Source organism: Rhodamnia argentea, chromosome 3 (assembly GCF_020921035.1).
Source record: "Rhodamnia argentea isolate NSW1041297 chromosome 3, ASM2092103v1, whole genome shotgun sequence".
Classification (NCBI taxonomy): Eukaryota; Viridiplantae; Streptophyta; class Magnoliopsida; order Myrtales; family Myrtaceae; genus Rhodamnia; species Rhodamnia argentea.
Window position 1 is genome coordinate 17079952 of NC_063152.1, and position 25337 is coordinate 17105288.

The following is a 25337-nucleotide window of genomic DNA, read 5'->3' on the forward strand; positions in this document are numbered from 1 at the left end:
AGGCGCATTTCAAAAGATTCATTTTTAACTTAAATTTGCGCATTCTCTCAAAAGCTTGCTCTAGGTGGTCCAGATGACTTACCTGGTTTGTTTTGACGATGACGTCATCGATGTAGACCTCCAAGAATTCCCCAATCATATCGTGGAAAATGTAATTCATTGCCCTTTGATACGTAGCACCGGCATTCTTCAATCCGAAAGGCATGACGACCCATTCGAACGTACCAATGGCCCCAGGGCATCTAAATGTTGTCTTGTGAACATCCTCTCTTGCTATAAATATCTGATTATACCTGGAATGTCCGTCCATGAGGGACATCATTTCATTATTGGAGGCCGAATCGATCAACACATCGGCCTTGGGCATCTGGTACTCGTCTTTCGGGGTGGCCGCGTTAAGGTCGCGGAAATCAACACACTCGGAGTTTGCCATTCTTCTTCTTGACAGGCACAATATTCGACAACCATTCGACGTACCTTGCTGATCTTATGAATCCGGCCGAAAGGAGACGCTCGATCTCCTCCTTGATTTTAAGGATTACTTTGGGAGCGAACCTTCTAGCAGACTGTTGGTGTGGTCGAAATCCCCTCTTAATTGGCAATCGATGTTCAACTATGCTCCTCGAAAGACCAGGCATCTCATGGTAATTCCAGGCAAAACAATCCTTATATTTTCTCAACGGGTTTACCATTTGAACCTTGTACCGCTGATCGAGTAATTGGCTCACATAAGTAGGTTGAGGACGGGCCTCATCTCCGAGATTGACCTCTTCTAGTGGGTCTTGAGCTTGAATTACCTTGTCATCCTCCTTAATTGGGGATTCTTCAAAATCTAAAATGCCGTCTGCAAGTCGTCTATCTTGATCACTTTGCTCGGCCACGTAGGCCGCATACCTCTTAGTGAGGTTTTGCGCAAATGCCCGACTTTCCATCGAAAAGCGGGTCGATTGGTTCCACCGGTTCCTTTCTTGGGATCCATTCGGTACTCCCTTTGTCGAAACGGCAGAATGCAATATCTCTTGGGTCCACTTCGGGCGGCTTGGATATGCGAAGGCAATCATCTGGCATCACTTTGTCCCAATCGGATATCTTGGTCCAGGTAACACAAGTCCGGGGATTTGCTTTTACATATTCGACTTTGTCCCCATTCCAAAACGCCAAGATTCGGTGAAGCGTCGATGGGACACATTGGTTTCCATGTATCCAATCTCGTCCCAACAGCAAGTTATAAGATCCGTCGGCATCGACGACGCAGAAAGACGTCCTCGATGTTTTAGATCCGACGGTCGGGTCGGCGACATATACTCCCTTTACTTCGGTAATTTCGCTAGTGAAATCAGACATTTGTATATTCGATGGGATTATTTCGTCATCATTTCTTCCTATTTTCTTGAAGAAGCGGTATGGAATGAGATTTAACGTTGAACCCCCATCCACAAGTACTTTCATTGCTGGCCGTCCGTTGATCTTGGCATTTATATTGAGCGACCTCAAATGATTTGAGAGATCTTCCATGGGTTTCCCGAATTCCATGGTTTCTTCATCGTTGAAGCAAAACCGAGCCCCTTCCTTTTCTTGCGTCGTTTCTTTGTCACCGCCGTCAGGTGAGGTCGACTCGAGTTGAAACTTGCGTGGCAACTTAACTCGTACCATACAAGAGCTTAGAGGGGATACTGACACGCTAACAGGGGTTTTAATTCGGGATTTAGACGCAGATGTTTTACGTGGCTTTGTACCCTTGTCCTCTTTTTCTTGAGCTGAGTGTGTTTCTTCGGGTCTTCGCCGCCAAACCGGATTTCTTGGCCTCCGCAATTTGGTGTGGTTATGAGCTGTTGCCATTGAGCCATAACTGGCTGGAATCTCCGATTGCCGTAGTATGCGGACCATGTTCTTTCTTTGCACCCTTCTCTTCTGAGTTCGGGTCAAGATTTTCTCCTTTTCTTGGTCCTCCGTTACCTCATACCACGATCCCTCTACGGGGTTGCTTGGTATCTTAAGAGTGCGTCGACGATGTGGCTCATGAAGGCCTTGTCGAAAATTTCTGTCGAACTCCTTTCCCCATCCATAGTGGACTCTTTCTTGAGGTCGTGGGGTCGGTGGACCATAGCTTACGTAATAATCAAACTTGCCACTTGGCTCACCTAAAGTACCAATTGTAGGGTCCCCTTCATCGTATCTCTGCTTAAATGACTTATAAACTCTCCGATGGTTGGAACTTCTTTGAGGTCCGGCACTTTCAATGTGAAAAGGCGTCTTATCCCTCCGACTAGTTCGACCGCTCTTTTGGTACCCTTCCTCGGGTGTACTCATGTTTCCCAATTTTCGCCCGCAATAAGCGCATAAATTTGTTGACGTATGGCCTTTACTCGATTGCTTTAAAGATACCATTCCAATCATCACCGGAAAAGGATCCGCGTCCACATCCATCGGGGGTTTCCCTTTGTCTTCGCCGAATTTGATCTTTCCTTGTCGAATCGCTTCTTGAATGTTCTTTTTGAGGACTAAACAATCCGATGTGTTATGGCTCCATGAGTGGTGCCATTTGCAATACTTCTTCCCTGCTAATTCTTCTTTGGATGGTATCTTACGCCCTTACGTCAGGCTGATTTGTCCGTCGGCCAGCAGTATGTCGAAAATTTCTTCTGCCCGGTTCGCATCGAATGAATAGTACACTACCTCTTTTGCTTTAGCCATTATAGCTGACTTTTCTTTCATCCTTGCTGGCTTCGGTGCTTGGCAAGTGTATGGCTTGTCGATGGTTAATTGGGCGACGACCACTTCGACAGGCTCCGTCGATTCTTCGTCGAAATCAGGTGGCTCGACAAAACTTACATCTCCTCTTCGAGTATGCCTTTTGTCTTTTTCCTTGAGCGGACTTTCGTGCTTTGTTGCCATCGTGGATAATTCGAATAGATCCGCACATGGATGCCCCACCATCCTATCTCGTATTTCGAATTTCAATCCGTTGAAAGCGAACTCGGCGAATGTCTTTTACGGTAAAGGAACTAAACATTTGTTCCTAGCCCGTTTAAACCTTGCAATAAACTGGTCGACCGTCTCGTTTGTCATTTGCTTCATTGTCGACAAATCCGCTCTCGACAAGTTCGATACCGCTCTTTGAAAGCGGCCATGAAACAAACGCTCCATCTGTTCCCATGTCAACACCGAATTGGGTGGTAGTGCGGTATACCATGTAAAGGTTGTTTTCGACAAGGATAATGGGAAGAGCTTTAATTTCCAATGATCCGCATGTGTAGCATCCCCACATAGTGCTAGAAAACGATTGATATGTTCATACGTGGACTGATCATCCTCGCCAGTAAAAAGTGTGAACTCGGGTATTTTAAACCCTCTTGGATATGGGATCGTATCCATCCAATGCGGGTACGGTTTTCGGTAAACATTAGCCCGGTATCCTACCATCGGGTCAATGTATACGGGTGCCTGGTCGAACATTGGGCGATGGTACTACGGTTGATATGGCATTTGATATCCAGGTTGTGGCGGATGATACATGGGTTGCACAACAAGCTGAAACATTGGTTCGGGACCTAGTGGTTGTAGGGCCCGATTCATCTGGCGATATCCGGGTCGTACGGCCTGGTGTCCATATTGTCCTTGCCCCTCGACTTGGGGTAATTGATCTTGCCCCCTAGCCCGCCATTGCCCCCTAAAGGGTACTGCCCCCTGATTTTTCGATAATCATGGGTGCTGGTTGTTCATTGATAGGGACGGGGTTGTGTTGGGCAGCTACCTCCCGACGAGCAATATTATCGTCTTGTCGAACAGGGTGTCCCGGAAACATAACGGTATCCGCAGGTATATCTTGTCGAATACGATGTCTAGGGAACATACCTATGTCTGCATTTACGGGAGGTCTAAGTTTGTTGGTCGGTAACGCCTCTCCTCGTTGTAGAATCCGCGCAGGTGCTAAAGGTTGAGCATTACGCCCCGCAAGACCTCCATTTGGCGGTGTTGTTACTAGTAGACCGTTGTTTGCTATTGGCACGAAACCATTCCCTTCTTGAGCATGAAGTGGGTTGATTGTAGTCCCATGTTGCCCCGCAACACATTCGTGATACGTGTTGATAATTAACGGCCTGACAACTTCGGTCATCCTTTGGACCATGTGATCGACAAACTCGTTCTGGACTTCTTTAATGGTACGCCTTATCGATGTTAACATGACGGGCGTCATTTCTGGATTTCTCCTTGGCTCCTCAACGTTACGTCGAGAGACCTCGACGTCCTCTTGGTGGGCCATAGATGACTCCATTCGTTGTATTTCTTCCTGGGGTTCGTCTCCACCACCGTCTATGTTGTTACGTCCTCCTGTGCGTGGCATAGCACTTCTCTCGAACCGACACCAAAGGTCCCACCGGGCGTGCCAAAAAAGATTGTTGCGTGTTAAAATCCCTCGACAAGGCTTTGCTGGTTATGGGTTCTAAGCCCGGATTGACTATGGCCCCAAAGAAGGTTGCTTACGCGAGAATCTTTTATCGAACTTAATCCGTTCGTTTTCCGAAAAGGGGTTTTGGGTCGGTTTTGGACAGAGAGTGTCAAATGCAATAGATTTACACAAAAGGGTGCGTTACAAACGGGCTTTCGACAACTTCAACGGCCCAATGTGCAACGGTGACGGTATGTGACAGACTTCGACGTGACCCCGGAATTGAATCGACGGGATCGGGAGATAACGTAGGACACAATGCTGGAATTCAATCAACAGCACTGGACGGGGGATTCTAGGACACAATACCGGAATTGAATCGACGGTACCGGACAAGATGGGTGAAGGGTGCAACACCGGAATTTAATCGACGATGCTGAACCTAACGAGTAGACGCCGGAATCTAATCGACGACACCTAACTCTGGATATGATACTCGTCGGAATTGAATCGACGACGGGGATCCGAAAACTACGACTAGGCTAGGCTAAAGGCTAAAGGTTAAGAGCTAAGAGCTAGTTTGAAAATGCAAGTGTTTTGGATTTGTTGTGTGTTTGTATCTTGCTACTGCGAGGTATTTATAGGCGAGCTCTTTGGTAACCGCCGAGCGGTTTCTTCCTTTGGCCCCACGCTTTGCCCTTTTCCATAAGCCACGTGGATGACGGTTTCCCGGTCTTCGCGCCTTTTCTTTTTACCTCGTGGGGATTACTGCCAACCGCTTCGATCGTGGCCTCCCTCCGCGCGCTTTTCTTGCTCTAGAAGGAAGTGGCGCCAGAATTTACCCCGACACGTGGCACCTTCTGATTGGCACGTTCCTTGCTCCAGTGTCCCTTCATGTAGCCGATCATCGCTTCCTCACGTGCTCGTCACGAGGCTTTCTTGAATTATTTTAAGTGTCAACACCATGCAATACTAAGGAATCTATGAATTTCAAAAGAAATCACAGATAAAATCCAGAGTCATCAACGATTCGGTTCGGGTATACTTGATTATGTTCAATTTGGATTGAAGGACAAACCATTTCTTGCCTCGGCGATAGAAGTGATGTGTATGTTCAAACACATGGGAAATTCCTTTTTTTTTTTTTCCAAAAAGCCCTAATATGATCATACGACGGTTAATTCAGTAAAAAATATTTTAATTTGATCAAATTGCTCCGAAATATTTCAATGATTTATCAATTTAGTCATCCCAATCAATTTTGGCTGAAAATCGATAATAGGTTGCTCGACCGGCACCGGCATTAACAATTTTTGCACGTTTTTGAAAATGTTCTAAATTTATATATATATATATATATATATATATATATATATATATTCTTTTTCTTTTTAGTGTCTTCTTCCTCAAAGGGTCGGCAAGGGTCACCGGGGCCTTAGCCATGGTCGGTGACCCTCCTCGGGCAAGGGGGAGGGTTGTTGGCGGCCTTCACCTTGTGCGTAGCAAGAGCTGTAACAACTTTCGCATGGCACAAAGGCGATGGGCATCGCGGCCCTTACTAGCTCTCGTCACAATTGTGAGAAACGACGGCTCTCACCAGCTCACACATTTCTCCTATGTCACTAGCATTATGGGTTTGCAATAGATCTCGACGTTGCTTGAGCCGTGTCCAATCGTGCTCACTTCTATTCGGCTACACTTCAGGAGCCTGAACTTCATCCTCACCTGCCTTCAATTGACTTTCCAAGTTCCCTTTTGCATACATCAATTCAGAAGTGACGTGAATGGAATGAATCAACCTGTCCAATGAGATGAGCAAGCAAAGCATTTGAAGTTATGTCATTCCCAACACACTATGCAACAAACAAAAACTCCATATACAACCTAGAATCAACAGCTCCCTCGATTTTACAAGAGCCAACTTGCTACAAACAGCAAGACCAACCAATTTAATGCTTTAACTCATCAATCTTTCGTTTATTGAAGAGGGTTTCTAAGTGCTGAGTTGGTCCATGAGAAAATGAATAGATGACATGATTGTTTTGCCGAGTAATTTATGATGTTTATTTGGAATTGGGAAAGCTAAAATTTTATGAGAATTAAAACCGTCAATGTGTGCCATAAACCCATTTCTTAACCCATGCATGATGAGGTGAGCCATTATATGAGCTAGTTATATTTAATAAACGGGTTTAATCATAATATGTGTGTGTGTTTTTTTTGTCAGAAACATAATACGAGTGTTAAATAAATTTTAAATTGATCATATATGTGTTTGTAATTTACTTAGATCTAATTCACCTCTCTCCACCGCTCCGTCTCGCGCTCACCATGTATGATGAGGTGAGTCAATGTAACCCTTGTCCCGATTAGAATTTTACACGACAACAAAATTATTTTGAATAAATGTGTTATATGATTTTAATTTAAGATTTTTCATGATATTAACCCATTGAATTTTTACATTTCAAGCTATGCGGCAAGAAAAAAAAAAAAAAAACTAAGGAGAGTCGTAGAGTAAATACTATATGAGATGCAAATCCAAACAATAAAAACCTACTTTTTAAGTTCTGTTTGTTTCTCGAAACTGAATGAGTATGAAAATATTTTCTTAAAAATGATTGTCTTATATCGTTTACAAAAACAAACGAGCCTAGAGTATTTTTACCATTCAGGAAATCATTTGAATATAAATTGTTATTAATAATGAAATTATTTATCGTTAACTGATTATTTTAAGCGATATAATTGATCTTTTTAAGAAAATAACTCTTAGATCATTCATTTTTCACTAAATAAACAGATCTATAAAGTACGAGTTTTGCATGTACCAAACAGGATTTTTTTTTTTTAAATCAGAACCAAACACAAGTTCAGAAGGATAAAAAAAATACAAATAAAACAAGGGGGGGGTGGGGAAAGGAAATTATAAAAAAAAATAAAAAATTGGGACACGAACATGAGGACGAGGGAGAGAGAGAGGCACTAGCTTTCAATTCCTCAGTTTCTCCGCCCAAAACCAGCTCTTGCACTCTCTCTGCTGTGGGGTTGAACAACCAACGCCTTTCTCTCTCAATTTCTCCGTCCAAATTCGCACTCTCTCGTATAAAGATCACCCTTCTCTCTCTCTCTTCCTCTCTCGCTCTTCTCCTCCTTTCTCATCACTTCTTGCGGATTGTTTCAATATCTCCAATGGCTGCCGCGATTTTCCAAGGATTCGGAGCTTCCACGGCTTTGTCGCTCTCCAAATCCTTCGACTCTAAAAGGGTCAAGCTCCCTTTTGGCAGATCTCTTTCGGGTTCGTTTCATTTTCCTTGGTCTTTTCTGGTCTGATTTCTTGGCACTGTTCCGTGCAAATTTCATGAATTAGTCCTCGCGTTATCATGGACGCAGCGTAGCTGGCATGTTTATCTGATTATACGCCTTTTGGGTTGATTTCTAGTGTTCGAGAAATTAAAGAAATGTGGTTAATTGATTCACATGCTTTGTGAAGAGAGAGAGCCGAATCGCAGTGCGTGTGAATGCTGGAATATGATTTCCTTTCTGGGTATTTATTACTTCTTCTTATTGTTTTATTTTTGTGTTCCTGTGCGCTTTTGATGTAGAGAGAAGAGCAAGTTTTGTTGTAGTTCGATCTGACGGGAGAGTGGTTTCTGATTCATGCCGTGCCCGAAAGCTCGTCACCCATGCAGTTGCAGTTAATTTCTCTCTCTCCCTCGTTTCTTGGTTCTTTTAATTTTTCGAATTTGGTATTCAAGCTTGAGATTTGGTTCTTGTTTTTTCTTGTGGCCGTGTAGACTAAAGCAGATAGTGCGGCGGCGACTTCAGCATCCAAACCCGGGTACCTCATTCTTTTCCTATCACAAATTATTGTTGTTGTGGTAGTCTCTGGTTTTACATTAATTTGCATTTCCTGTTCGAGTTCATTCTTTCAATTTATGGGAGACTTGCTCTACTGTCCCCTTCCTCTCTGGGTAAGTTTACATCATCAAGTAGCCCTTTTTTTGGCCGAGCATGTTCTACAAGCCAGGCACTGGTCTCTAATCAAGCTTCTTAATCACATGGTTTTAGCATTTCTATTAGTAAATTGGTTTGTCAATCTCTGGGTTTTAGAGGATTCTGGAAAAGAGTTGGGACTCTTATTCCTCTATAAATTGCAATTGTTTGGGCGAATAGGTGAAAGGATGAAGCATGATTGGAAGTTTGTTTGCTTATGTCAATTGACTCTTTGGGTCGATTGTTATGTGGCAGTATCTTTGCGTCCCTTAGACTTTCCAATTCTGATGAAGACATAATCCTACGTGATTGTTGTGATTGTGAGACGACTGTGACGGGTGTTATCTAATGTGAAGCATTGTTGTGAAGACATGCTGACATAAGTTTTTCAAAGGTTCTGTTTCCCCTAGATGTAGAACTGACAATACTCTTAGCTTACATTTGGAACAATACAGCTCGATCGTGTGAATGAACTACAAATGATAGAGATATTGCTTGTAAGTCAAGCTAGGATAGCTGTGGGCAGACATGAGCTTTTTCCCCTTGCAGCATAAGTTTATGGAACAACCACAACCACACATGACCTCTACAAAGTTCGTATTATGTTTTTGAAGATTACAGTTTGCAAAGCATCCTTCACTTTGAAGATCTAAGAAATAATCAAATTAGAAATATCCTTCAAAACTAAGTCTTCACTTTGTGTGCTGACTTTGATAGAATGTAGCATTCTGAAGAAAGAATCAGGTCGTACCAGCCATTCACATCTTATGAGAACTTCTGCTCCCAAGGAGCAGAATTCTCATTTTGATTTGAGTAGGAAAATGACAAAAGCAAAGCTGAATCTGGGAAAAAAACAGAGAGCACTATCACTGTACCATAAGTCGGTCCTGAGTTGATCCTCTGTCCACTCCTGACTCCTGATTTAATGAACCAAGCGAAGTTACTCTAACCTGCTTATGTGCTTTCACTAGCTTATGCCATTAGAGAATCAAACTGTTGCATTACCACGGGCCCTTTTGGAGGTTCATGCTTCAAAATATGACCTGCTTTCAGAGGCTTCCGCATTCTGTGGAGAACCTCCAAAGCCATACCCAAAAGGTCTTGATTAACTCTCTCTCTATAAAGCATTGATTGCCGAATTATCTTCCACTTAAATGAGATGAGTTTCCTGTCATTATCACTGTTCCCCTAGAAGAAATCTCTTTGGAATCTAGAAGGCGAGTACACCCTAGACCCGTTAAAGATTTATATGTTTAATGCGCGAACTTGCTCTGTGACAGGATGGAATATTTGAATTAGTGATCAATGTTTGTGTTTCATTTCGTGATTGTACCAGATGTGAAAAGCACCATTTGCTTGTCTCGTGGGATTATAGGCATATTGATCATGTTTATGCGATTCGTCGTTTGCTTCCATTTGAATTGTTGCTGCTTATGCACATGGTACATATTGATGCAGAGGATGGATTTCATTTTTCTTGGAGAGAGAAAAACTGTGTACATAATGTTGTTTAGTGGAAGAAACTCAAATCTGTGGTTCTGTGCCATGGTAGTGTAATAACTGATGAACTTTTGTCTCCTGTGGACATGCTTTTTCCTAATTGAATACTGAAGCAGTACTAGATTCAGATTTATCTCTGCATCGGTGTTTAAACCATTGATAGTATCCTTCATTCGTTTTCTGGGATGTAGGAATTTGTCGTGTGATGTATGTGCCATTTTCTTGAACAGGTGAAATTCAAGCTTCGTTTTATCGTATGCTTCATATGCCTCTACGCCTCAAAAATTTAAAAACAAACTAGGCCTAGCCAATAAAAGCTATTGCTGGCCTTTACATATTTACGGTATAATGTTATGAATAAAAGCACTGTCCTTGCATCTACGGGGATCTGCATTTCCACGTTATAGGAATTATTCTAATAATACTATCTGATTGAGAATCTAACTGAATCTTTGAATTCGATTACCAGGCATGAGCTTCTTCTTTTTGAAGCTCTTCAAGAAGGTCTGGAGGAAGAAATGGACAGAGATCCCCACGTATGTGTGATGGGTGAAGATGTGGGTCATTATGGAGGATCCTACAAGGTCACTAAGGGACTAGCTAAGAAATTCGGCGACCTTAGGGTTCTTGACACGCCCATTGCTGAGAACTCCTTCACAGGAATGGGAATTGGAGCTGCCATGACTGGGTTGAGGCCGATTGTGGAAGGTATGAATATGGGGTTTCTCCTTCTCGCATACAACCAAATTTCCAACAACTGCGGCATGCTTCATTACACTTCTGGGGGCCAATTCAAAATACCAATAGTTATTCGCGGCCCTGGTGGAGTCGGGAGGCAACTCGGAGCTGAGCACTCACAGCGTCTGGAGTCGTACTTCCAGTCCATCCCTGGGATTCAAATGGTCGCGTGCTCGACCCCATATAACGCCAAGGGCCTGATGAAAGCCGCAATTCGGAGCGACAATCCTGTTATTCTGTTCGAGCACGTCTTGCTCTACAATCTCAAGGAGAGGATTCCCGATGAAGAGTACGTGTTGTCCCTTGAGGAAGCCGAGATGGTCAGGCCTGGAGAGCATGTGACGATCCTGACGTACTCAAGGATGAGATATCACGTGATGCAAGCAGCGAAAACTCTGGTGAACAAGGGTTACGATCCCGAAGTGATTGACATCAGGTCGCTGAAGCCATTTGATCTTCACACGATTGGGAATTCCGTGAAGAAGACTCACCGCGTGTTGATTGTGGAGGAGTGCATGAGGACTGGTGGGATCGGCGCTAGCTTAACGGCAGCTATCAATGAGAACTTCCATGACTATTTGGATGCACCGATAGTGTGCTTGTCTTCTCAAGACGTGCCGACTCCGTATGCCGGGACGTTGGAGGAGTGGACGGTCGTTCAGCCCGCACAGATTGTAACGGCGGTGGAGCAGCTCTGTCAGTAACTACACAGCCAAAGGAGAGGCACCATAGGGTGCGCCGACAAGCCATCCGAGCCCTTTTTCCTATTTATAGTAGCACAATTCTTTCTGAACCATATTTTGAGCTCATAATCCTTATGATAATTGAAGTATTTTCTGTGGGAACTTGCAAGTTCTTGACGGTCATATGAGGCAGTAGTTTGTTGTTTTTCCTCATTCAACGGGCACGTAGGACCTTAAATTATCTTGTTTGTCATTTGTGTTTTGATTGCGTAACCGCGACTGCATTACATATAGTCAGTGATTTGCATTTTTTTTGTTTTTCGCGTACAATAATGATTTGAATATTTTGTAATATTTAAATATAAATTATTATCAATCATTAAAATATTATTTATCGATTAATTATTTCAAGCGTTATATTATAACGCTAATTTTAAAATATATATGGATGGATGATTGTGGTTCTGTTCATTTGAGACATATCACTAACCCTAATAGAGAAGAGGCCGGTTAGTCATAGAAATGGAAAAGGAAAAGAGTTACAACTGCTTATTTTAAAAAGACAATTTTGGAATAGGCTAAATTCGTATAAATTAAATCCAAATTATTAGTGTGCCAATCAAATATCTTGTTACGAATATTTACTTGAAGATAAAACGGTCAACTTTTTGTTACATGGACTGAGTTTCAAGCAGGCAAGTATAGTCAACTTGACTCCTAACAATAATAGTTTGTTATTTAATAAAAAAATCTTAGTAAAATAAGTACTTGATTATCACATATAATATCTAACTATTTCTAGGCTATAATTTTTTTTATGGAACTTAAGTCTAACTAAAAGTGCATCCCAATATGTAAATAGGTATAATACCACAATCTAATCTATCGTTGGAAAAATTTCAAATAATGGCATAAAGTAGCTTCATTTTCTCAAATGAATGCTTGGAGTGGACATTATTTCAAATAATAAAGGGTTGGAGTGCCATTATTTTCTCGAATAAGAGCCTGGAGTATACATTATTTCAAATAAGGGCTTAAATTGGCTATATCAATATGAAAGAAGGGTTTGACCTCATCCATTGGTCAATCGCATTTTGTCGTTTACTTTTTTCTAATTTTTTCCTTTTCTTTCTTTTTTGTATTTTTCTTTCCTTTTTGGGCCATCGTCAATGCTCGAAGAGGGCGGGCGAGGGTCGATCACCTAAATGTCGTTTTGATCCCGGATTCTATTTTTTACACAAAATCTTTAATTAAATTAGGTTAAAAAATGCAAAAAAAAAAAATTCATAAAAAACAATCTAAAAAAAAGGCTAACACTAAAAATAAGAAACCACACAAAAAAGAAAAAAAATTCACACTCATCGCCTATGGTCTATCACGGGTAGGCGTCGATGATGGTCGGCCGAAAATGCCCTTAACCGGTCAAAATATTTAGCCGATGGAGGAGGTCGGGCTCTTGTTTGAATCTATGATGGCTACTTCAAGCTCTTAGTTAAAATAATGCCCACTTCAGATTTTTATTTGAGAAAATGATAGCACTTAATACCGTTATCTAGAATTTTTCCTATATAATTTGATATGGACATAGAAATCAAATGAGAGGCAGGCTATGATTTTTGAGAGACTTTATAGATGAAGATTGCAAATGCATCTCATGATTCAAAAATAAATGAAACATGCAATGTATGCGATAATAATTGGTAATATCTATTTTTTTAGGCTAAAAGTTCCTTTCTTGTTTAAGACATGAGCTAGATGCGTGTGCATGATTAGGCGATTATTCATAAAAAAAAATTAGTAGTTATGTAAATGGACCTAACTTCCTAAAAATTACTCAATTTTAGCTTCGGTCCTAATTCAATCTTGAATTTCTTGTTTATCTAAAAAATTAGGAAGGAAAAGGTTCTTTGTATTGAATCTACTTTTTTTTTAAATCTTTTCTTTTGTGTTTCTTAATGATCAAAGATAAAAGATTGCTTAGATCTCTTATAAGGATTACCTTAACTTTAATTCTAGTCCAAATATCCCAAAAAAAAAAAAATGTCTAGTCCAAATCTGCCATGAACAATCCCCGACTTTGTTTAGTCCCAAATTTACCTTGAACTTTAACTCTAATCCCAAATTTATCCATACTAACCTTTTGTTCAAAAATAGCTAATTTCTTATCGAAGTACAATTTCATAGGCAATTTTCCACGTAACCCTGTGTTTTTATTATTGACATGGAAATAATAGGACAAACAATTAATGGCGATTTTTAGAGACAACTTTGAGACTATATTGAAAATTGGTGAATTTTTTTAAACAAAAGAAATTTCGAGACAGATTTGAGACTAGAGTTGAAGTCGGTATTTATTATTTATAGAAAGAAAAAAAAAAGTCCGGGAGAGATTTGGGATTGATTCTACGGTGGGGATTTTCTTTTAGGCAGGGAAAAAATTCGGGGTAAAATTAAGATCGGTAGGAGATCTAGATCAGGCCTACGTACACGAGACAAGGAATGCAAGGGTAACTTAGGAAATGCAAAAGTGAGAAAGGAGATAGAAAGTGAGTTGTCATTTATGAATTAGGCGGAACTGTATTTTGGCATATAAATGATTGATTTTATGGTGTTTTTTGGGAGGGGCAAAGTTTTGTATGGAAAAAAAAAAGGAGAGATAATAAAAATGGTCTAAATATCTCAAAGGGTGAAAAAAAAAACATAAGAATATGGTCTAAATATCTCGCGTATCTTTCTCTCTCTTCTAACCTCGGCAGCCCTCCTTCCTTCTCCGTTTCTCATACTCTCTTCGCTCGCACGGGCCAGTCGCGCTCCCTCGCCGCAGGAACCCTCGCCGCCATCATCGTCGGCCCTCTCTCGGCCTCCCACTTCCACCGGCGCCCGCAGCAAACCCAGCCCGCAGCGACCCAGCTCCATCTCTCTCGTTATCGCCTCTGTCTCTGTCTCTCTCTTTCTCTCTCTCTACATCCACAGCAACCCTAGCTCTGCCTCTCTCCCTCTATCTCTCTTTGGCGGCTCGCCGACTCCGATTTGCGGCCTGTTCTTTGCCGTCGACGTGCCTAGCCTGCCGATTCTCCGTCGGAAACCAAGGTGAGTCTCGTTCGTCCTTTGTGTGCTGGCTTGTCAGATCGCGAGATGTGGTGCCCGGCGGGCACCGATTGCCCCTGCCAAGTGCGCATTACAACGCCATAGCCCTGCCTCCCCACAAGTTGCGTGGTGGTGGCGGGGCGGATTTTCTTCGCGCTATGCGGGGAAGGGGACGGTATCCCCGTGCCCATCCCTAGGGTTTTCGTGAGTGTGCCTTTTGTTATCTTTTCTCCCAAAGCTTGGATTTTGCTCTGGCTTGTAATGTGTGGTATTGGTGTGAGAGTATCTATTATCCTATAGAAGTCAGCTCGAAACAACTGACGCGGGATTATACCCTAATTTTCTTTAGGCTGGAGATTATACCCTATCCTATAGTGAATATTCTTTTTCCTGTTTTAGATTTCTCCGGGTGTCTCGTTTTTCTTGAATCTTGACTATCTGTTAGTTTGTGATCGCTGCAGAGCTGGATGCAACCTCATCCAGGTCTAAGATTCTTTGAGCTCAATATTCACAGTATGTTCCTTTAGGAGTTTCTGCTGGTTTAGGAGATGTTGGACACAATGCCTTTCCCCCTGTTGAATTGTGACTCAGTGTGTGTTGGTCTTATTAACACTCTTGGAACGCTGTATTTCTTTATTATGTCGCGTTTTAATTCAACTGGTAAACGTAATCAAGGTACTTGACTTTGATCAATTTCTAAGACGAGAACAAACTTGAGTCACTCATTATTTTCGTCCCTAGTTGAATTAGATAATCCGTCAATCTGTAGATTTAAAACATGACAGAAGTACGCAGAATTCATAGTTTGAAACACGGGAAAAAGGTAACATTAAATAGGAATAAATCAGACTGAACTCCCCATATAGGAAAAGCCGGCTTGCTAAACTAATGCACTATGACACTGAAGCACCAACTTAAGAAATAATAAAGATCACATTTTCTAAGTAACACAAAAGTACTTGTTAGCTTCCTCCTTATTTTTAGTTTCTGTCACTGTGCAGGTAGCTCCTTAGAGCTCAGTCTTTTTTGTACTTTTAGATCCTTCTATCTTCTGGGCTGTAAATGGGAGGCACGCCGTTGGTGCTCTTAAAATACTTATAAAATAAATGAGAGTACTGTTTTGTTTTAAGAATTTGTGGCTCTGCCCTAGTTTGCTTGTCAAAAGTCTAGGAACTGAAGAGGCATATCCATGCCATGATATGAACTATAAAATGAGCACAAATGATGTAATTGATAGACATTTCACAATAAATAAGAACTATATTGTACATGTGGTTTGCACTATGGAATTAGCTTAGTGGTTGAAAAAGGGCTTGTTTGTGATAAGTTTGGTTCACCACATCTTACATACATTTCCTTGTTGAGCCATCCTCTCCAGTTCTGCTCGTTTCTTGCTTGGTCAGTAAGGTTACTGGGGTTTTTGTTGGGATAGATAAGTACTTACCTTTTGTAGGCTTTCTGTCTTAAGGATTATTGTGTATGGGTGTGTGCGTGTGTGTCTATGTGTGTAGAGAGGAGAGAGAGTAACAAGCATGAGCAGATAATTACAATTACAACTACAACAATAAAGTTAGTCTTATCTCACTAATTAGGGTTGGTTATTTGAATCCTGGTTATGCACGGTCAGAGTCCTAGTAGTCTTCTCCCAAAGCTTGTGCTTGCTTATCTACCTGGTTTCCTGTTAGATCCTAGTATTCTATATCCTTGTCATTTCTTTCCACTTTGTTGTAGTCTCTCTGTCCTTTTAAGTTTTACCCTCTCCATCACATAAAAACATCTCGCCAAACCGCCTCAAGCTTGCTTTCTCATTTCGATTTGGGTGTACTCACTTTTCTACTGATATTTTTCATTTCGTCTTTTCTCATATGCTCACAAGTCTGGCGAAGCAGTCCCATCTATACTATAGACATTGTACGTGTGTTAGGCTTGGACGGCCAGCTTATCCACATCATAATCATTATGCTCGATGCTAGGTACAGTAAGATTAATGTACAAAATTGGTGCATTAAATTATGTGACAAATATTAAGGCGGCATTTTCTAAAGAGTGTATCTCATAATTTAGTGTATTAATTTTGTAAATCTATCTTAAGATACCTAACATTGTTTCCAGCCTTATTGTGCTTAGAGTTGGCATAGTTGGTTGGTGTCAACAGGGCATTTCCTACGGAAGAGTTGTAGGTAACTTGTTCAAATCCCACCAACTTTGTGTGAGCTACTTTAGGTTAGCGCCACTCGCTTAGATTAAAGGTCTGGACTTAAGCCGATCATGGGGCTTGCAAGGTGTTTTATAGCTCTCCAGACAATTCGGCCTTTGTTCTTGCCCCTAGATTACAAAAAGAATTGGGATTTGATTGCTATTGGGGTTTTGTTAAATTCCCTTTCTCTTTTTTAAGTGGTATATCATGTTTTCTTTTAGAGAGTTTCCTTTTCAACTACATATCTTGGTTTTTTTTTGGGTAAGGAACTACATATCTTGTTTAGAGGTTCTATTTCAACTGGGGAATAGGTTTTGTTTTTTAGAAGAGTCTTCATGCATGATTGTAATTGTTTCCTTTTAGTGGAGTTCATGAATTATTGAACTTTAGCAAGTCTTTGCATTTGAATGATGCGCTGCAATTCTTCTCTTAAGTGGGATGCTTAAGATTTCATGGATGTGATGCTTAAAAAGCTTTAAGTGTGATGCCTAGAGGAAAATGTTAATATCGAGTGATTGCTCTTCATGTATCGTATCATATTGGGCTCACTATTTGGAAGTCATCGTGCTACATGTCAATGGAGTTGAGCTTGAGTCTAGAATTTTATGGGTTTGACTAACCTTGGTAACACCCTTGATGGTAGCTCTAACTCTTAGTCCTGCAACACCAGTTCTTGTTGCTATATTGAGACTTTTATCTGTCATCTGTTTTCATCGATTACATATATAGATATCATATCTTAGTCTGAACCAGTAAAAGTTGATATATATGACTATAAATTCTCGTTTAGATAAACTGAATGGCGGGCTACATCGGAGGAGAGTCTTCTTCGCAAGGACTACAGCAGCAACAGCAAGAAGAATGTATGGGAGGTCGATGGTACATGTTGCGAAAGGAGATTGAAGAGAATTCACCGTCGAGACTAGATGGAATCGACCTCAAGAAGGAGACCTATCTACGGAAGTGCTATTGTACCTTTTTACAGGATCTTGGAATGAGGCTCAAAGTGTAAGCTTAATTGTCATGTCCTTATTCTCAAAGGCAATACTTTGCTGTGTTAGGTTTGGAATTCTACTTCAAGTTATTGAAAACAGTAATTCAGTATCTTCGTGAAAATTTTTTGGGCTAAAAGATATGAAATATTTTATGATAATGATATCGTGGTTGGTGCCAATTGCCAATTTGTTCTTCAATCATCGCGACTCCAAGTGCAGGATGTCCTTTTCTCATAATCCCAGATTTTTGTAGGTTTGTTATCAATACTTTACTTTTACCATTTCTGAAGTATTTGGAAGTTTAGGTCTGGGATGAGGAGTGGGGAAAGTGTTGCATTGTGGTTGTTGTGGGTGCTGCGTTAAGATGTAATAACATTGTAGCTATTTAAGCGAAACTAGTGGGTGGACATTCTCTCCAATATAGGAGCATAAATGTTGGTTTCTCGAGGATTTCAACTGGATAGCTGTAGGAAAGAGAAAAAGGGTGGACATGATTGACTGAAAATTCTGGAGCCTTACTGGAAACCATTTCTTTAGGTTATTGAAGTGATTTTTGGGCTGTGGTGTTGAATGTTATTTGTGCGGAGAACCTTTACTTTATTAAATGGAATGGAGAGAAACAGAATAAATTTTTTGGGGTTTTTTCTTCTTTTTTTGTACGGGGTGGGAGGCTAGTTTCAAGGGGTTTTTAAGTGGGTACTTGTGTTTGTAGAGGGGTGGCCCAATAAACTAGAAATTTGAAGCTTGATTGGGAACCCTTTTCTTAGTTTATTTGTGTGAACTTTTTGGCTGTAATTAAATGCCATTTACTAAAGAGAAGAACTGTTTATTCTATGATCTGTTTATATTACAACGGGAGCGATCTTGAGTATTTAGGTTGAGGTTGATCATTTATCTTGTTGATATCTTCTTTGCCGAGAGAAACCTAATTTATGCCTCACTAACATGTCAGTACACCAAGTACTGCAAATTGTTTCTACGTTATTAGCAACTGTTTAGGCTTGTGGGTTATTGAAATATAATTATTCTTTACCATTTCAGTAGATGAAATTGTTCTGGTAAGGTTTGTGAGTTGTTGCCCTCTGAAATCCTAGGTCTATGTATCTATTCTCAAATTAGAGACCTAATTTATCAATACACCGAGTTGTGGAAACTGTGTTTACATTATTAGTAGTGGTTAAGGCATTAGTTATATACCAAATTGTGCGGGTAAGATTTGTGTGTGTTGCCCTCTGGAATCCTAGATATATTTTGTGTTGCTAATAGGTTGTTCAAATGACTTGGATGAATGACGCACTGGAGCTTTATAGTCATTGCATGGACCTCACCCTGAATCCCATTTATGCTTCTGTCTTGACTATTACTTTAGGTTACATCTAGTATGCGATAAAATGTTCTGCATATGATCTTATTCACATCAGTTGGCCATTACATACTAGAGGTCTAAATTTTTCGCTCTGGAAAATTCTAGGAGCCTCATCATTCCATGCTGCCGAATCATATTTTACATATGTGGATCTGACTGGAACTATATTGTTTATTGTGTAGGCCTCAAGTCACAATAGCTACGGCAATTATATTTTGTCATCGATTCTTCCTCCGACAATCACATGCAAAAAATGACAGAAGGGTCAGTGAGCAATATTTATAGTACTTCTGTTGTCTATTTGGCTATTTAGGTATCTGCATTGTGCATTGGCATCTGGATTTAGCATGCGCAAGATTATTATTGGATGGCTGTCTTCTTTAAGTAAGCAGAAATCTGACTTTGGGAGGTGGATTAATTTGTTGAGAGTTAAAAGATGACGTCACGTGAAGAATTTTTTTTTCAGTTTGGAGTTTTAATTTAACCTGCTGTGGTCTTGAGATTTACTAGAAACAATCTTGAATGCATAACTACGTAGATATATGTAAATCCCCACCCCCCAGCCCCAACCAAATCTTTTGGTTTGTGTGCACTCATACCATTGTATATTCACTTTAAGGGACTGATCGATTAAAGTATGGACAGAAAGACATGTCAATTGTGTGCACTAATTTATATTGGTAGATGTATATGGTCATTTTCTGACTTTTAGCTGTTTTTCCAAGCTAGATCAATTAAAAATCATTTGTGTCAACCTTAAAAGATCTATCAAAGTAGAGGACTTGCCTTATGTTTTATGTTCTTATGTTGGGTTTTGTTAACAAGTGCTCCTAGGGTACTAGTTGATAAGTTAACTAAAAGTGGAAATAACACCTTCAAGAGACTTTGAAGATGGGGGAATTATATACTGCACTCTTAACATTTTCCATTTGTGTTAACTAGAAAATGAGCCTGAGTTTTGCCGCGAAAGTTCATATTCTCTTCCTTGAGAAATTTTCTACATGTCTCCATATGGTCATGTAATAGTCAGCCATGGATTTGAGTAAGAAACATAATTTTGGGGAAACTCTGAGGAAATCGATAGAAATGATGAACTTACGGACTGATATATGAAATTTGATGATTTTCAGTGAGAATAGACAACATTATTGCAGTTTTCATGATTTATAAGTGCTTTTTCCATGATAAGCTTAAAATCTTTCTCCATAGAATTGGGTGAGTTATATTGTACCTTTTTTTCCCCGAAAACTAATCATTATTAATAACATTTGCATATCTGGTGGAGTTTAGTTTTAAAATAAGTAATGATGAAAGTCGTGCACCCTCCAAATCTTTTGGTTTGTATGGACTCATACCATTGTATGTTCACTTTAAGGGACTGATCAATTAAAGTAAACTAAAAAGATAAATATGAGCAATTGGCTGGCATGAAAATAAGGAAAAGGGAAAATAAATACGAAAAAAGGAAAAATAATTGGAAAAACGAAAAGAAAAAGTAGATTATTGTGGGTTACTGGTAAATTGGAACATGGCACCAAGATGAAGTGAGAACGTGCCACTGGCCAGCTTGTTTAAGATTGGTTAGGCACGGGAACTATGTACATAAGAAAGAGTTTGAAGAGGACCAAACCGAGGACATCAGGGCATTGGGCATTTGCCTGATGGACCAGTCATGGTCCCAGACCTGCTGTCTTGTGAGAAGCCCACCCAGTTACAACCCTTTATTGCATTGTAGATATTTAGCAAAAGAGAGGGGTGGGGGAAGAGGGCAAAGCATAAGAGGGGTGTGGAAGGAAGTATAATGGCTATCCTACTTTAAATGACTGAAAATAATATGATACTGAAATCATTGGCTCCTTTGATGCATGACATTGTGGTCTGGATGAACTCACTTAAAGAGCTAGGTGTGATGAACTCTCCTTTTATGACCATCCGTGACCATTGTAAAATATTATATAGTTTTTGATGTCTCTGTTGAATATTTGACATCTTGGAATTCGAATAACCTGATTTTGTAAGGCTGGTTCTTTGTATAGTGCTACAATTTTAATTACCAAATTTCTATTTGCTTGGGTGAGGTGAGATACATCAGGCTAATCGGAATGATTTTCATTTTCTTTTTCCAACTGGATCACTACGTGTCATCTTTTTGTTCCCTGGCTGTAGATTTTCAAACTTATGCTTCCTTATGAAGTTGGCATTCTGGCTGCTGATAACTTAGATTATTTCTATTTTTGGACATTGCATGTGTTGATGGCTTTTGTTAGTTGTGTTTTTATGTCTGTGTTTTTCTGTTGATGGCATTAATTGCTTTAGGCCCATATTTTCCTGACTTGATTGAAATCATGCTTTCTGAAAATCTGTATGGAGTGTTCTAAAATAGCAGTTGTCTCCTGGTGACTTTATTCTTGGATTGACTTCCTGACTAATTGGGAAAAAAAATTGGGGTGCTTTTGCTTTATTTGATTGGTCTCCTTTTCAATGCTTCACAGACAATTGCAACTGTGTGCATGTTCCTTGCTGGGAAAGTTGAAGAGACTCCGCGCCCACTGAAAGATGTTATACTTGTTTCTTATGAGATAATCCATAAAAAGGATCCTGCAGCTGCTCAGAGGATCAAACAGAAGGTTCTCCTTAACTTGCCATTTTGTTTTTGAAGAGATTAATTCTTGCCTGTTGGGTTGTTGTGAGTTCTTTGGCCACTTCTTACTGTCTTGAACTTTGTTGTGCTGCCTAAGTAGAGAGTCTGCTCATATTATTGCATCTTACTGAAGTCTACTTTTACCGTTTGTATGATTGCACATTTAGAAGATAGGGACTACCATATCTTGTGTTCATCTGCATGAAAAGAAGGATCATTCCTAAATTTGGACAGACAATGCATGGTATGCCTCTGTTCGAGCAAACTTGGCTGACAAACATGATCCATGATGCTGTTTTTGGAGAATGTTCAGCAATTTTAAGTTGGGAGAGAAATGATATGGGAGAAAAGCAGAAGGCAATACCGACATCTTTGTTTAAATGTATAATGATGGAAATTGATGTGGAGGGGAAAGAAGAGAAGGCAGGAAAGCTTTTTGTATTACAGCTGTATCTGAATAGACTGGTAACACTGCAATGTATGCCTTGGGAAATTGATTGGCTTCCATTTCCTTCCAAAGTCCGGAGGAAATTGAATGTCTCACTATGAAATTCCACTCTTTAAGGACAGAGATAAATGTTCCCCCTAGAATTAGTTCCTCCCACTTATCTCCAATTCCCTCAGTTTAAAGATAGCATCAATGAGATTATCCTTGTGTCATTCCCATTTTTGCAGAATCATTGAAAAAAAAAAATCTCGTATTCTAATGTCCTCTTCTGTAATTATATTTGTCAGCATCACGTGATGTATTGATTTCCCTTGCCCCTATCAATCTGAATCCTGGGTGTTCAGGGGGTGATACTTGTTTGGAATCTCTCTAAAAGTAGAGTACTCTCCATTGAATCCTTTTTTAAAGCTGTTGGCAAATTCAACTTCAATGACCGTGGTCAGTTTCTGGCCATGGTTATCTGGCTTCCTAATGTTTTGCCCATGAAATCTTTCTTTTGTTGGGCGGCATATAGAAACCTCACTTCTGTGAACCACAGGAATTGGGCTTTTATTCCAATTGACCTGTGTTGCTTATGCAAAGTATCTAGGGAACTGACTTATCACTTGCTTTGTGATTTGCTAAAAAAAATTTGGCATTTCCATTTTTCTGGTATGTGTCGGGTTACGCAATAGTCAGTTCTGCAGTTGTATTATTGGTGCTCTCCTTTCCAAATTGGTTTGGAGAGCTGCTCTTCCTTGCCTAATGTGGTGCATCTGATGAGAGACTAATTATAGGATCTGAATCTTATCTTAATTCTTCTTTTCTGATTATAAAAATTTTCAGACTTCATGGTTTAATCTGTTTATGGATAAGTGTGTGCATTAAGTTTCCTTTTCCTGTTTTGGTATATTCCTACGTACTTCTGTTGAAGAACTTTATCTTCCTCAAATAATATCGTGATTTCCTTTAGTTTTGGATGCTCTGACACACATGGTTCTTTATCTTGCGCAGGAAGTATATGAGCAGCAGAAAGAGCTAATTTTACTAGGAGAGAGGGTTGTACTTGCCACCTTGGGATTTGACCTAAATGTTCACCATCCCTACAAACCTCTTGTTGAAGCAATAAAGAAGTTTAAGGTTGCACAGAATGCACTTGCTCAAGTGGCATGGAATTTTGTGAATGATGGGTATGATCGAGATTCGTCTCTTTCGTTTCAGGTGTCTGATAATTCCAATTCAGTAGTCTCTTGCCTTTATGTGCTTTCACACACTGTAAGGTGGCTTGCAGACTGAGGACATCGCTCTGCCTGCAATTTAAGCCCCATCATATTGCGGCAGGTGCTATATTCCTTGCTGCCAAGTTCCTCAAAGTGAAGCTCCCATCAGATGGTGAGAGGGTCTGGTGGCAAGAGTTTGATGTCACCCCACGTCAATTAGAGGGTTGGTGTCCTCTTTTAAATTCTTCTATAAGGATGTTGTGGACGCTTTGGGGCCTTTATTGAGCAGGCTCCTGGTCCCATATTGCATGTACACATTGATATCTCAATTCAAAATAAGCCCATCGAGTTACTTATTTCTAGGAGTGATCACATTGGTTTGCTATGGGTGTCTTTATCCCCACACTCTTTATGATGCACCGTTCCCTGTATCTTATGTTTTGACCCATACATCACTCTCTTTTTCTGACTATGCAGAGGTTAGCAATCAGATGCTTGAACTATACGAGCAAAACAGGGTTCCTCCATCGCAAGGGAGTGAAGTTGATGGCAGTGGTGGTGGTGGTGAGTCGACTCATCGTCCCTCTTCAAAAGTTTCAGGTGCAAATGAGGAGCAGGCATCAAAGCAAGTGTCTTCACGTGCTCCACTTGACCATTCGGTCTCTGACTATAATCAGAGACCTGCTCAAAATCATGGTGCTGATCATGCTGATGTGGGTAGTGTTATTACTGATCAAAGGGTTGATGTGGAAGCTAAAGAGAATGCAAGAGAGCACCCTGACCAATTGACTGGTAAAGACAACACGAGAGAGCATCCCAACAAATACAAGGCAGAGTCGGAACATGTTTCTGGAGAAGATCAAGAAAGAAGCAGCAAAAGACATGATATTACGGAAGAAGGAGAGTGGATAGACGCTGCATCACGTAAATCAGTGGTCAGTCGAAATCCAGAACTCCGGGAAGGATCAGTTGGTCAGTCGCCAAAGGAAGCCATCAAGATTGATAAGGACAAGGTTAAGGCCGCACTTGAGAAAAGGAGGAAGGAGCGTGCAGAAATGACAAAGAAAAAGGATGTTATGGATGAGGATGACCTGATTGAGAGAGAGCTAGAGCATGGTGTTGAGTTGGCAGTGGAAGATGAGAAAATCAGGAGGGAAAGAAGACCAAGCTGGTCTAGAAGTGACGAGTTTGATCATGAAAAGGACCATGATGATATGGGAGATGGGAAAACCCTGATAACAAAGGGTCAGTCATCAAGAAGAGCAGAAGGCGAAAATGCGGAGGAAGGGGAAATGCTGGATGATGCTTCACCTATGCCGAACTCGCGCAAAAGAAAAGGAAGCCCAATCGATAGACAAATAGAAGGAAAGAAGCGGCATGAACACATATCAAATATGAACCGAGAAACTGGAGATGACGGACACAGGATGGGTCGCGTTGGTTATGGAGATAAGGATCATAGAAGGCATGGCCCGGAAAATGGTTATACTGCAGAGAGGGAGCACAGAAGACATGTGTTAGAGACTCATCGGTCATGATGGCGTGGTGCGAGTTCCTTGTCGAGCAATGTCAGATTGCATCATTTTAGTGGGCAGTACTAGTATGTCGCGTGTTGCAACTGACTGTATTGGGCACAAGATTATGCTGGAGGACTTGTCCATGGATTGAGGGGACTTGCTGCATGCGGTGATTACAGGACATCTCCAAAGAAGGCAAGCGTTTTATTTACTGATTTGTTTCTTTTAAGTCGGAGTAAGGAACATATGCCGTATTCAAACTTATTCCTGCATTTGGGATTCCGCATCGCTTCAAAATGGTGTGCTTGTCCCTGCACCTACTTGACTTCATGGGTTTGAGCTAATGCTTAACACTATACCTGATAAAGTTTCTGAGCTTACTTAATTGTCGATAACTATACGTGCGCGAGCTGTAAGATCATGTATTAAATGACAATTTTTGGAAGGTCTTAATGCGAACTGTATTGAGGAGCAACTGCATCTCCTTTCTTCCTGAAGTTTCTATGTTGTAAATGGGAGGCACCCCCTTTGGTGCTATTTAATGGGTTACTACTTGTAAGAAACAAAAGAGTAAGAGAGC

At 40.6% G+C, this 25337-nt stretch overlaps 2 protein-coding genes across 2 annotated transcripts; both read left to right on the top strand.

Annotated features, from left to right (window-relative positions):
- Positions 1-7360: 7360 nt before the first annotated feature.
- LOC115754041 (pyruvate dehydrogenase E1 component subunit beta-3, chloroplastic) lies at positions 7361-11600 on the top strand. The gene is made up of 4 exons (XM_030692946.2): positions 7361-7688; positions 7996-8087; positions 8188-8231; positions 10356-11600. Exons 1-4 carry the CDS (start codon positions 7583-7585, stop codon positions 11326-11328), a joined length of 1215 nt encoding a protein of 404 aa, XP_030548806.1. The 5' UTR covers positions 7361-7582; the 3' UTR covers positions 11329-11600.
- Positions 11601-14043: 2443 nt separating this feature from the next.
- On the top strand, positions 14044-25232 carry LOC115754040 (cyclin-T1-5-like). The gene is made up of 7 exons (XM_030692945.2): positions 14044-14397; positions 17382-17599; positions 19135-19216; positions 21445-21579; positions 23035-23210; positions 23312-23463; positions 23718-25232. The coding sequence occupies exons 2-7, from the start codon at positions 17391-17393 to the stop codon at positions 24776-24778; spliced, it is 1815 nt and encodes a 604-aa protein (XP_030548805.1). The 5' UTR covers positions 14044-14397; positions 17382-17390; the 3' UTR covers positions 24779-25232.
- Positions 25233-25337: the final 105 nt, after the last annotated feature.